Below are 12,841 nucleotides of genomic sequence, written 5' to 3'. Positions count from 1 at the left end.
CTAAACAGGTGTGTTGCTCTGGGTAGCGCATTCATCCAGTACAAGAAACTATAATAAAACAGGAATGGTCCCCAAAAATTATATTGATCCAATGCTGTATCATATGATGCCTCACTGGAGAGCATGTTCCCATTTTCAGGTACAAGGACCTGCGATGGAAGTTCTTAGTCCACTGATTTGTAACAGTACTCAAAATGTGTTCAGTAGTCACTGTATAATGCAGCACACTGGGGTTTGTAAGTCCAAGGAATTTCTGTGTTGTGTACACTATGAAATCAATACGAGGGATGGTTCTCACATGCTTCTTAGTCTGATGTGTTCCTTCCTATACTGATGGAAACACCTGTCAACGTCAGTGCTGCTGTATTTGCTCTTACTGAGTTGGACATGATGTACAGATGTAGAAGCTTTATTCTTCCAACCCAAAGGAAAATAAAATTCTCTTCCCTCTCCCTTCCCCCATCCTTTCCTCTTGCTCAGTAGGACTGAAAATTCCACATCTTTGATGTCTGCCTTTCTGGTATTAAAAAAAAAAGTAAAAAAAAGAAGTTAAAATGAAAGCAGTTTAAAATGTATGTAAAAATACTTCAGCTGGCATTCTGTTGACAACCCTGGATAGTGGAAACGGCTTAGATGGCTATGGAGATGCAGCTGTGGACTTTAAAATGGTTACTTTGTGCATCTGAGATTTGAGAATGGCAAACTAGAAATGGTGGATTTAAATTGAGATCCCATCATGAAAAGTCAATGCCTGGTTAATCCAGCATTGATATTTTGTAATTTCTGTCCGTAGCAAGTGACTTCTATGGGCACTGTTTAGTAACAAAAATGTTTTAATTTGCAAGCTATCAACGTCTTTTGGGGCTGAAAAAAGTATTACTGCTGTAGAATACTCTTCCTCTGCAACAGACTGCTCACAAGGAAAATGGTTCTAGTCTGCCCTGTTGCTGAATATATTTATGTAAATAATGATTGTTGGACAACTTGCCAAGAACAAACTATTAGTTAGTTAAAATGTTCATTTTTGCTCTGCAGTGTTGCTTCCTTTGTTGTCCTTTTGTTAGACACCAATTATTACTATAAGGATCATGATTATGAAATAAGTCTTGTTTTAAAGTTTGAAAAAGAAATGATAACTTATATTCTTTGAGATATTTATAGCAAGCTTAAAAATACTTTTTCTTGATGTGTACCGATTAACTTAATTACTTAATTATATCTGCAATAGTGATATAACTAAACAGGAATATGTTTTGTGGTAAGAATTTACAGTAGGTGACACTGCTGAAAAAGGAAATGTTTCCTATTTCTCGAGATTATGAAAATGTCACTAGTGGCAAGTTTGTTTATTTTAGCTGCTAGAACTGAATTTTTCAAGAATGAAATTTATGAAATATACAGTTGTATAAACCTGTTGGATACTTGACTCTGATTTTTTTGTTGCTACAGTGAAAGTTTTATAACTGTAAGTGTAATTTCTTTAATTATTGAATTATCTGTTATGCAATATTGTTTTTATTAGTTGGAGTTAATTTGATCCAGAACAATGTATGGGCATTTTTTCTTGATGTTTTAAAATGATTTTTTTTAAGAAGTCCATTTGCTTGCCTAACTCAATAGAGGAACATTTGGGGAAGCTCTCATTATAAATTCTGTCTAATGCATGTTTGTCTTCACTAAATAGTTGCAGCAGTAAAAATGATTGTGTTTGCCATCTATCTAAGGTGATAATGTTACTGATATTGTGGATTTTGCATTCTCCCTAATGGTCTGAAATTTACAGCTCTGCTGTGTGCTGAAGTGCCTGGGGTGTCTGCTGAAGATTAAATTGTGGCCCGACTGAATGATAGAGCTTGAGCAAAGCAACACAGATCCTTTTCTAGTTTATTGCTTAGATCAAATAAGTGATTGAATCAATTTATTGTGTAATGTATATGAATATAATTTTTTCATGAATATTGACAAAAATCTTTTTAAACTTGCAGCAAGTAGTGGCAGCAATAAATGCAGGAATCATACCTTTAAGAAACACATCTGCTCAGATCAGTCACTGGGACTTGGGAAGTTCCTTCTTCTTTGCTGGCACTGTTATTACCACCATAGGTAGGACACAGCTTATTATCTTTTTCTGGTAAATGAGATGAAATTCTTGATTTCTGATGTGTGTATTTGTGAATGGTAAATCTACCAAATCTACTATTTTGAAGTAGAGAGTTACTTTTTAGTAGAGAGTTAGCTTTTTAGCTGCTACTTTTTAGGGCAGAAATAATAGCTGTCTGTAAGGAGCCCTAGCCAAGTGATTTTTCCGTAGAAAAAAATGTTACTGTATATTTCTGTCAGGTGACTAGAAGAGGTTGTGGAAAAATTTTTGGGTGGCAATTTTGTCACCTGTATAGTCACAAGTGTTAAAGGCATGATTTAAAGCACATGTGCGTTAGACCTTGTCTGATTTTATGGAATTTCAAGTCTGTATAATCTCATTAGATACTGTTATTTTATCTAAATTCTGAAAGAGCCACTAGACCTCTGAACAGGTGTAAATAGGAGCAGCATTTGGTATTTCAGTTTCTACCCTTTGACTACAATATAGTGCACATCATATACAGTTAAAAAATGTAATGTAACTCACAGCTCAAAAAGCGGAATTCACAAAGATGGATGGAAATTTGCAGCAGAAATCACCAGAAAAATATTTAAGACCTACATTATTAGGGTAATATATAAGGAATTGTTAGAATAATTACTCCCACATAATATTTATATGCATATTGTGATGGAAAAGGATGTTCTTTCAAATGTTGTCTGTACCTTTCTTCTCTTTTTATGCAGAAGTCCATAAGTACCATTTTTTTGTGTGATTGAGTATATACATCTCTATATGTATATGTATAAATATTGTGCCTATGCATACTATTTTTCCACATCTAGAATAACTGAAACACAGGTTTAGTGAGAACAAACAGTGAAACTCTTACCTCCTTGACTAGTAAGAAACTTTTTGATTTTATAGCAGCAGGTCCACAAGGTGATAAAAAATCAAGTATTGAAAAATACAGGTTATAACCAAAAAAAGCAAGGCTTTAACCAAAAAAAAGCAAGAACCTTGAAAGGATAGCTTTATGATCAGTCGTATGTTATCCTCTTCTGACAGCACTAAGCTTTATATTTTAAGCATCCATGGTCCTGTATAAAGTGCATAATAGTTGTTGGGCTTCCCAATAAGGATAAAAACTAACATATGAAAAGTGTTCAAGGAATTAAAAGTTCAAAAATTATTTAAAACAGTGGAACATTTTGTTTCATCATCTGTTTGTTTTTTTTCAAGTAAAACTAAGGCTTTTCTAAATCTAAATGTTTCCTGACTTAATTTATTGACCTGATTCTACCAAAACATGTATGAGTCCTGCTTAGAAGAGAGCAGGGGATCTGCAAATGCATCCAGGCCTCCGGTCCACTGTCCCCAGGAGGCAAGATAACCAAATGGGAAATACATTTGAAAATTTATATTTCAGGTCATTTCTGCAAACCAGAGTTGTCAGAAGCAGGTCAAGCTAGGCAAAAGTAAATACTTCTTTCAGGTTTTGTGGTAGAAATATGAGAAAAAGTAGGAAAAGAAAAAAAATCTTCCATAAAATATTTTGGCTTTGGAGTAACTGTTTCTTTGGTTGTTGTTTTGTTTTTTTTTTTCATCAGAGACCCTTTCTGATGAAAAGCTTCCAGTCAGTTGCTGTTTTGAGTATTATTTCTTGGGGTCCAAGGACAGCATGCTTCACACAGCATGTGAAAGCTGTAGCATGGTTGGCATTGTCTTACTGCTGTGAACCATCTTCCCGATGGTTCACAGGGCTTGTGGTGTGACAGCAGGTACAGCTGTGGTGAAAAGTGCTTGGAAATGCGACTTTCCTGGGAAAATGATGACGAGCATAACAGTTGGGTTCTTTATATTATTATGTGCCATCAAGTGATTTTGTGTTCAGAATAGTATCTTTTTGTATATGAGTAAACTTTTGAAAATGAAGGCATTCCTTCCAGTTAGGGGACATATGTTAATAATATAACTTGATATTTTAATTTCTGAAGAGAGTCAAAATATGGTTTATGAGCATCTCCATAGAGTTGCCACACGTTTCAGCCAAACACTACAGATATTCTCTATGAACAAAGACAGGACACTATACATTAAAAAAACAACTTTACAGAAATAATTTGTAAATGAGATTTGATAAATATGAATAAAAATTATAAATATTATATCCTTTAGTCTGTATAACTTAAGTACTTGAATAAAAGAAAAGGGATTACTACCATTTAAAGAAAATTATTACTTTCTAGTGTTGCCGCAGATTCTGTAGCTTTCCAAACCTCTTATTACTATAATTTTACCTTATCATTTAGCCCACACTCTTGCTGGTGATATCTCAGAATCTGAGACATTCAAATGGAACCAATAGTCTATTTATGAATAGAGTTTCCCAAACCTTTTTTAATGAAAGCAAAGCCTTTCTTTATTGACAGTAGCACTTGCATCCCACAAATATTTGGTTTCTGGGGAGAGAGGATAATAAATAAAGACTTTAGCATTTGCCTAAGCAATAAGTTATTGTTTTGCAGTTACTGTTATTATAGTATCCCAGTAGTGGTGAACATTGAAATGAAAAATATTGACTCTCTATTTTGGTGGCTGTTGGCAGCAGACCAAAACCATCTTCTGGATCTCCTGTAGGCTGCTGAAAGGCACTCTGGTGGTGACATGTGTATCTATTGAGTTTCAAAGCCAGCTCAAAAAAGCAGAGGTAACAGCACAGAAGACATCTTGATATTTATTTAACATTTTTTAAGTTCTCTTATAATCCTTCATGCTATCCAGTAAATGTTCTAGGTGCATAATACGAGATTAATAAATTCAGGTTTAATGGAACTGAATCTGTCATACTGCTACTAGATCCTTCCTAAGAAATGGATTTAATTGAGAGTCAGGATCAAACAATTTCACAAGGCTTTTTTTAGAACAGATCCTCCATTTTAACTTTGCATTTACTACTGTGCTAGTGCACAGAACTTGTTTCAGGAAGGGCTATCACTGGTTATAGGTTTGACTGGCTTAGCTAGGTGTTCTTGCTTGTGGATACATTCCTAGAACAAATATGCCTCATCTCAACAAAGAAATGCAAAAGAATATGAAATTTGAAAAACGAATTATGTGATTATTAGTCTGTGCATATGGAATGGTTTCAGACAGTCCTTAAGAGGGAAATAGGATTATAAAATTATCTATGAAAAATATGAAAAATATTGTTGCTTTGTTCCCTGGGATACTGTGCATGCTGCAAAGAACTAAAAAAACCTCTTTTTTCTACCTGAAAATGTCATTATCCTGTCAGTTGTGTTCTAAGACCACATGTCCAAAGAAAAGAAAAAAGAAGGTAGAGAAGAAAAGCAAGAAAAAATGGTAACTAACTCCTAAAGCTGGAGTTAGTGCTGAGGAGGAGGGAAAAATAATCTTTATCTCATATCTTTTTATTCTAAGAGCTCATTGTTGGCAATGTGTATGATTTTTATCCTATAGATCATTTCCTTCAATAGGTAGCTTAACTCAGAAATGAGCATACAGACAGAACCTGTACATACCCCACTTCCTGCCAAACAACTTATATTTTAGGGGCCTAAAAGGTTTTATATTGGGATCTGGTTAGAAAGAGAGACCTGTCATCCTGCAAGCTTGAGACTTGTAACTAGAAAAGTGAAAAAAAAAAAAAAAAGGTAGGCATGCCAAGACCTTGAGTTCAGCAGTTGTTTTGCCAAATGACTGGTGTCTCAGCACATAAAAAATGTAGTGCCTGCTGTAATATCAGAAACTCCATCACAAGAACCTCTACTAGACTGCTATGGATCTTACTCTAAAATAGCTGCATTATTTCCACTGTTATTCTAGCCAGTCTATAATGACTTTTTGAAGAACTGCAAGTAGACATGTAGTGGGAAGAGTATTTGTTCAGCCTCCTGGAAGATGGAATATCTTGGATAGTAGCTATGACCTTGCTGGGAATGCCAGCAACCCCACTGGTAGCTGTGGTTTGCCAGAGTGCATCCTTTCAAACAGAGCCATGTCTGCAGAGAGATGAGCTCATGGACTCCTTTAATACCTTAGCACTCGAGGATACAATACAGATGCAGCCATATTGATGTCCAAATCCAGTAGTTCCTAATGACTGTGTCTACAAATCAAAAAAGAAAGAACACATAGTTTCTTTTTGTCCTTTTCCGCTTTTGTTTTTACCAGCCCTTGATTTTCAAATCCAGACTTCTCATGGGCACTGGAAACTGAACATCTTGAGAAGTTCACTCATGACTAAAGTCTTTAAGTTAGGTTCATGCACCTGGCTATGGTAATATGGTTATATTTTTTGGGGTCTGTAAGCCTAGCAATCATTATTAAAGAGTACAAAAGAATGTAAATATTTTTAAAAAAGAAACAAATTGTAAATATTTATGTTTTAGGGAACAGCTGTGAAGAGGAAGCAGAGAAGATGCTGGAAAAAATCGATATTTTTGACTAGAAATTTGAATTTGATTTGTCAATTTTAAAGCTGCAATTAGTTATTTAGCTTCAAATGCAATTTCACTGTTAAGAATCCTTCCTTCTGTCATTTTCCCACTGCCTGGATACAAGGTTTGCTTGTGAAGGCAGGATATTTTAAGAAGTCTTATTACATTAATTCTTGATTTGAAACAATAATAAAATCCTACTGCTGAAACTGTCCTTTCTGGCACCATTTCACTGCATTTTTGAAATACAAGGTAACAGAGTAATGTGTTGATAACAACAAGGAAGAAACAACTATTGAGGATGAGCATATAAATTTAATTTTAAAATATTGCAGCTTATCAGAATATAAATACTTGGATTTCTGCTTGTGTATTTGTAAGGGAAGAGAGAAGAAGCAAGTAAGAGAGAGTGAAGTGCAAATGCTGAGGTGATAAAAGAGGAGATTGGAGAAAAAAATCCTAAAATTAAAAAACATAAAATACATTTGCAGAAAAATATTCCGATACATGACTTTTCTCCATCATATCGGTAATCAAATCTGCATTTGGGTCTATGACTTAAAGGAACTTGACTGCTTGGTGGACATTGGAGTACGTGGCTTCTGAGGACCTGTTTCTTTCAAGCCTTCTTCATAAGGCAAGATCATGGATCTTATGCTCCACTAATAGCCAGGTGCATGTGCCCAGATATCATTCGGCTTCTAACAGGACTATGTGTGTGGCAAAACTGAGTAAAACCAGCTGATAGGACCAGCTGCAGAGCAATGCATAAAAAAGTGTTTAAGATTTATGGTCTGTGAAAATGTGGTAGTGAGAGACATGCTAAAGAGGTCACTGGGGAATGAGGTGGAAATGTTCCTTCCATCTCTTACTCTGCAGAGGACTCCATTGAAAACTCCTGCTGTCCAGCTGAGAGTCATATTGACTCTCAAAGTGTGTTAAACATGTATATCTCATCTGCTAAGATGTCAACAGAAAGTACTCTTCTGTTTAAAAAAATCCCCTGGAGATCTCTTCAGAATTCAGTCTTTCCTCTGGGTTAGTGTTGTGCTTACCTTTTCATCCCTGTGCTGCTCTTCTTAATAGAAGATGTTGGAAATAAATTAGTTTTTTAGTCTCTATTTTTTCCATTCTAATTTATTTTCTTTGCTTCTTTTGTTGTGCCTTTGAAAGAGTGTCTGAATTTGACCCAGTTATTGGCCGCTGACAAATAGTTCAATTGTGCTCTGGAGAGACCTGCAAGGATTTGGCAATGAAATTCTCCAAATATTTCATCTGAACTGAGCATATTCTCTCCCAGGACAGCAGCGACTAAACAAGATTTCCTCTGTAATTATTTCTCCAAGGAACAGTGAGTTGAAAGTGTATTACCACTGTGCCCTCAATTTTGTCCTGCATTTGCTCTGGCAGTGAGAAAGAGGGCTTATCTGACTCGAATGCTGAAGAAATAATACTTGGACTGTACAAGATACAGAAACAATAATTAGGATAGGACTTCTGGGAGCTAGGGAACCTGGGACAGTGGTGGAGAAAGGTGAAGAGCTGAAAGGAAATTATATTAGATGAAGAGCTCAGTTAAAGACATTGAGGGCTTGTATATCAGAAAAATTGAATTAAATTGAATGAGCAAATCAGAGAAAAGAAATTGAACTTCACTGACCAGAATGACTGAGACTAAGAAAATACTCAACAATGCTAAGGGTAGCTCTGAAACTGAAGAAGCACAAGATTATGGGATGATACACAGGCTTCATTACATAGAGAAGTGATATATTTTTCTGGCAGCCCTGTTTTGATACACAGGTGTCTGATGTGCAGGATCAATTGGAAGCACTTACATTTTTTGTGGGCCATATTCAGGGTTTGATATTTTTGGTGATATTGTTACTTTAAGTTATTAGCTATATTAGAAAAGCTTAGGGTGATGTAACCTCTTAGTTGTGTAAATCTACAAGGGAGTTCTTGTTTACTTGGTGAGTTCTGAATTCTGGACAAGAAACTTGGTTGTGGATGGTATAAAATGACATTGTGTCTTTAGGGAAGGTGGTAGCATCAGTGACATTTCATATCACTTTTCATATCTTTTTTTTTAACTTGTTTTTATTCTTTTAGTCCTGATTCAGGACACTGTCAACTACTTACTTTTCCTGTAACACTGAATTTCTGATTATTTTATATTCTGGAATATTTTTTCCAGTCACCTAGAGTGTTTTATAACATTGCTGTGACTTCATTAAAAACTGGTTTTGTCAAAAAAACCTTTTTAATGTTGTTGATAAGATTCCTGTTAGGCAGCACTGGCTGTTTTATTTTCGTGTGGTGCCTATTTATTGCTGGATCTTGAAAGCAGGGAGGAAGATGTACAATTTTTGGAGTTTGATGTACTTGCACTTTCTGAGCTTTTATCTTCCTTTTTTCTCAAGGCCTGAAAAAAGTTGTGTTAAAACAAATTGCCAGGTATGCAGCTTTCCATCACTTCATTACCTTTGGTAATTTCCTAAATAACAGACTATGCTTAACAGAGTTCTCCTTGAAACTGCAGGTCTTACTGTGGAGTGAAAATGTCAATTCATCAGTTGTGACACAGTCCCCAATTTACACTGCAAATGAGCAGTGAAGTTTTCACAGCTTACTCTGTTAATTTTAGTGTGATAATGAAACTGAATTTTGTTTTCTTTATTCAGATTTCTCACCACTGGCTGATCAGTACAGGGTTCCTGAGCCTCCCGATGTCCATTTGAATTTCCAGGTTACAAAACTTGTTGTTATCAATTAAGGAAAGGCTGCAAGAAAGAATTGCCAAATACGATGACACTGTTTGCAGAATACTAGGATGGATGAAATTATTTCCTGCTTCTCTTTTTGCTTATTTTTGTAATTGCATCAGGACTGGTGCAACCAACCATGAGAATCTCAAATTCTATAAGCAAACAGAGGCACAGGATTTTGGAAAACACAGAAAAAAGTGGATGTTTGATACTTAGCTTCTACATCAGAGTCACTGAGTATGTAGGGTTTAGAGGCTAAAGTAAAAGCACCTGTTTGTAGTGTGTATATCCTCTTGGTTTTTTGTGGTTTGGTTTTGTTTTTTTCTTTTTTCATTTGTTTGTTTTTTTTTTTTGTCAGAGGGACTAACATTATAAGATTACCATGTGTTGTTGCAACATCTTTTGAAAGTGAAGCTGACTATCTCAGCTGGAATTCCTACCTCCTCATCACTGTAGAAAATAAGGCACTTTTAGGTACCCTTAGCACAAGTTCTGGGGTTTGAAGACTTGAAGATCTTTGGTTGAGTAGTTTTTGCAGATCTGGCTGAACAGCAGGTAAGAACCTGCCTAATATAAATCACACTGTTTGCCTGTCATGTTAATCTGAAAGGAGGAAGAGCTGGTTTTCCTTCCTGGAAACTAAGATCTGAAGAAGTGTGCTTGTGTTGTGTCATGGTTTTATTTGATGTACATATCATTTGTACGTCTGCTCCTGAGTCCCAGGAATGCCCCTTGGTGCTCTGACTGGTTGGAGCAGGGCAAGGGCTAGGGCTCATGAGCATAGCTGGGCCTCAGTATTCCAGTGGCCTACGGAATTGGAGATCTAAGAACTGCTTAAGAAAAGGGTCAGTTGGCCAAGATAGATTCCTTGCCTCCTTTTCAACCAAATGGTTTTTTCGTAAACTTGACTGTACCATTCCTAACAGCTGGAATTAACAGCTGGTTCTGTTTCAATGATATCAGAAAGTAACATTTTTCTTTCTAGAAAAGAAGACTATAAGAAGTATAAAAGACTATAGAAAGGATGTTATACTGATCGCCTAGAAGGGCTTAAAGATTTCTTAAAGTGAATTGCCACTAGTATAAAACCTGATATCTTTTGCCACCAGTATTATGAAGTAAAATATCATTCAAGTATCACTACAGAACATGGGAATATCCATTAGCATTTTATGAAAGTGTTTCTTTTTTGTACAATGAGAGCACTCCGTATTTTATAGATTTCTCATCATCGCCAGCAGCTTGATTCCACTAAAAACCCCTGAAAAATCAAAAGGGAAGCTGGGTAGAAGTACAGGCAAAGAGGAAATTAGCAAAATACATTAACTTTTTTCAGTGAGGTTTTTTTTGGTATTGAATCCTCTCGTGCTTTGGAAAATCTCACCCTCTGGTGTCATCCTCTTGCAAGAGCTGTATGAGTTGGTATGACTGCGAGCAAAGTTCTAGTTCACATCTCAGTGTGTGTTAGCTATCCATATTTTTCAGCAGTACAAGTTTGTTTCTACAGTAATGTGCATGCGATCTTCATGTGCTTAAGATAAAAAGGATAAAAAATTATAAAAACTTATTTGAACTGCTAATGCAAATATAATTGTTCAGTACAATAGTCTGAGGACTTCAGTTTTTCATTTGGCTGAAGCAGGCAGTTACAGAAGACACATGTTAATTGTGAGTTAATAGTAAGATAGGTAGTAAAAAAAACTTGTGCAATGCATAATTTAGATAATAGTCTGGAGAAGTCCTATATGTTTTTTATCTACCTTCTTCTGGTCATGCTGAGTTTCACCAATGAATAGATGCTTTTCCAGTGTGAAAAAAATATGATGTAAGCTAAAGGAAGCATAATTGTCTGCTACATACTAGCTAAAAGCAAATAAATTGTATGGTAATGCAGCTATTAGCCTGTAAAACATATGACTTGTTCTCTTTCTCAAGGTGTTCTCATATTGACTACTAATGGTTAAAATTTTCGTCTGGGCTTGCACAGCAGGATTGAGAAGAATAACATCTTCCTTCTAGCTAATTTCCTTTGTAAAAATCATCCTATTCTAGCTCAGGAAGGCTCTGATTGATTTTTTTATGTCTCTATTTGGTTGGGTTTGTCTATGTGAAGTAGTTAGAAATACTCTTGGACATTTGTAAGAAATTAGCATCTAAGTGTTTGGATTTTTGGTTCTGTGGGGACAAATCTGCAGATTGTTTTCCTCTTGTAGCTTCACTGGAGATGTGCTTTCCTCTGTTTTCTGCACTTGTGTGGGATTCTGATTTGCTTTGCTGGACCAGTAATCAGAGCATAGAGAAAGCCAAGTATAATTAAAGACAAGACATTACTTCATTTGGACATCTTTGCCGTAGTTGCTTCTTAGCAACAACACAAACTGGGTAAATTCAAGTCTCACTTACTGGACAGAAATTTGATAGCAATCATGGTCCCAGTTAGTCTCCCTTACCTGCAGGGATCCTTGCTCAAAATCAGTTGTCAATCTGAAATCAATAATTTAATATGCTCAGATACTGTGGGTATGGGACTCTTATTTTAATATTTAGATGAATAAGTGGAAAGTATCAATCAGTGTAAGGTAGAAAAAGAATTCCAACCTTGAGAATTTAAATACCTTATAGAATCCATCTATGCTAGGGTAGCTTTTAATGCTTTGAATATAACTACATTTTTCATTTCCCACAATTTGTTATTCTCTATAAAATGTATGGTTTAAGTTCTAGAATCCAGTTTTAAAACTAAATCTGGTTAAATATGACATGATTTTAAAACGTTGGTGGTTTTTCTTATCTACCAGAATGTCATGAAGTTGCCTGAATTGTAACCAAATGAAAGAATTAAGTAGGCTGCTCTTAGGCCATTTCTTGTTTCTGACAGCCAGAGTCCAACTGTAACTTCTGAATAATTGCTTCCTTGTTGTCATCACATTTTGCTGTATAGATTTTTCATCTCACTTCCTTCCAGGTGTTGAATCTTAATTAAATACCTCTCAAGAATGGATTGGCGACGTGTGCTGTTTGTGGGCCTAACAAATAAACTCTTTTCTGTTACTGAGGTTAGTTCTGCAACTTAGTTGAAAAAAGTTTTTTCTTTTTTATACTTGATAGTGTCTTTGATACTTGAAAGATCAGGTTTCTTTTAGTATATGTTAGCATCTTGTTAACCTGTGAAGACTTCTGCTGTCTGAAGAGACTGCATAGGAAGGAAATTCCCTCCTCTTTTCTTCAGCTGCTGTTTCTTCTTTTCCAAATTCAGAACATTTTGGTTGTCTTTTTTAGCTTTTCTGCCACCAGAATTAGCTGTAGTGAGGATTGTTCATTCACTTGTAATTTTTGCTGACTTTTATTATGAAATTATATCATTGCATCCTGTATTAGTAATGACTTGCTCAGTTTACCTTCATTCTTTGGATGCTGTGGCATGAAACAGCTATTAGGGAAAATGTGGTTAGATGGAAGGATGACTTCAGCTCACAGGTCTTTGAGGCTTTTTTGCTGCGTGATGCATCAAAGCAAACAAATAATTG

At 35.6% G+C, this 12,841-nt stretch overlaps 1 protein-coding gene across 7 annotated transcripts in view; it reads left to right on the top strand.

The window, feature by feature from the left end:
• Nucleotides 1-12,841, top strand: part of KCNK2 (potassium two pore domain channel subfamily K member 2) — a 109,451-nt gene that overhangs the window by 44,984 nt on the left and 51,626 nt on the right. For all 7 annotated transcript variants that reach the window (XM_017812965.1, XM_017812964.1, XM_017812967.1 and 4 more), the window contains one exon: nucleotides 1,986-2,103. In XM_017812965.1, coding sequence (XP_017668454.1) covers nucleotides 1,986-2,103 — 118 coding nt within the window. The remainder of the gene's footprint in view (nucleotides 1-1,985; nucleotides 2,104-12,841) is intronic.

This window comes from Lepidothrix coronata, unplaced genomic scaffold, assembly GCF_001604755.1.
Source record: "Lepidothrix coronata isolate B3197 unplaced genomic scaffold, Lepidothrix_coronata-1.0 Scaffold38, whole genome shotgun sequence".
Classification (NCBI taxonomy): domain Eukaryota; kingdom Metazoa; phylum Chordata; class Aves; order Passeriformes; family Pipridae; genus Lepidothrix; species Lepidothrix coronata.
Note: the sequence above shows the minus strand (reverse complement) of the source record. Positions and strands in the feature narration are given on the sequence as shown.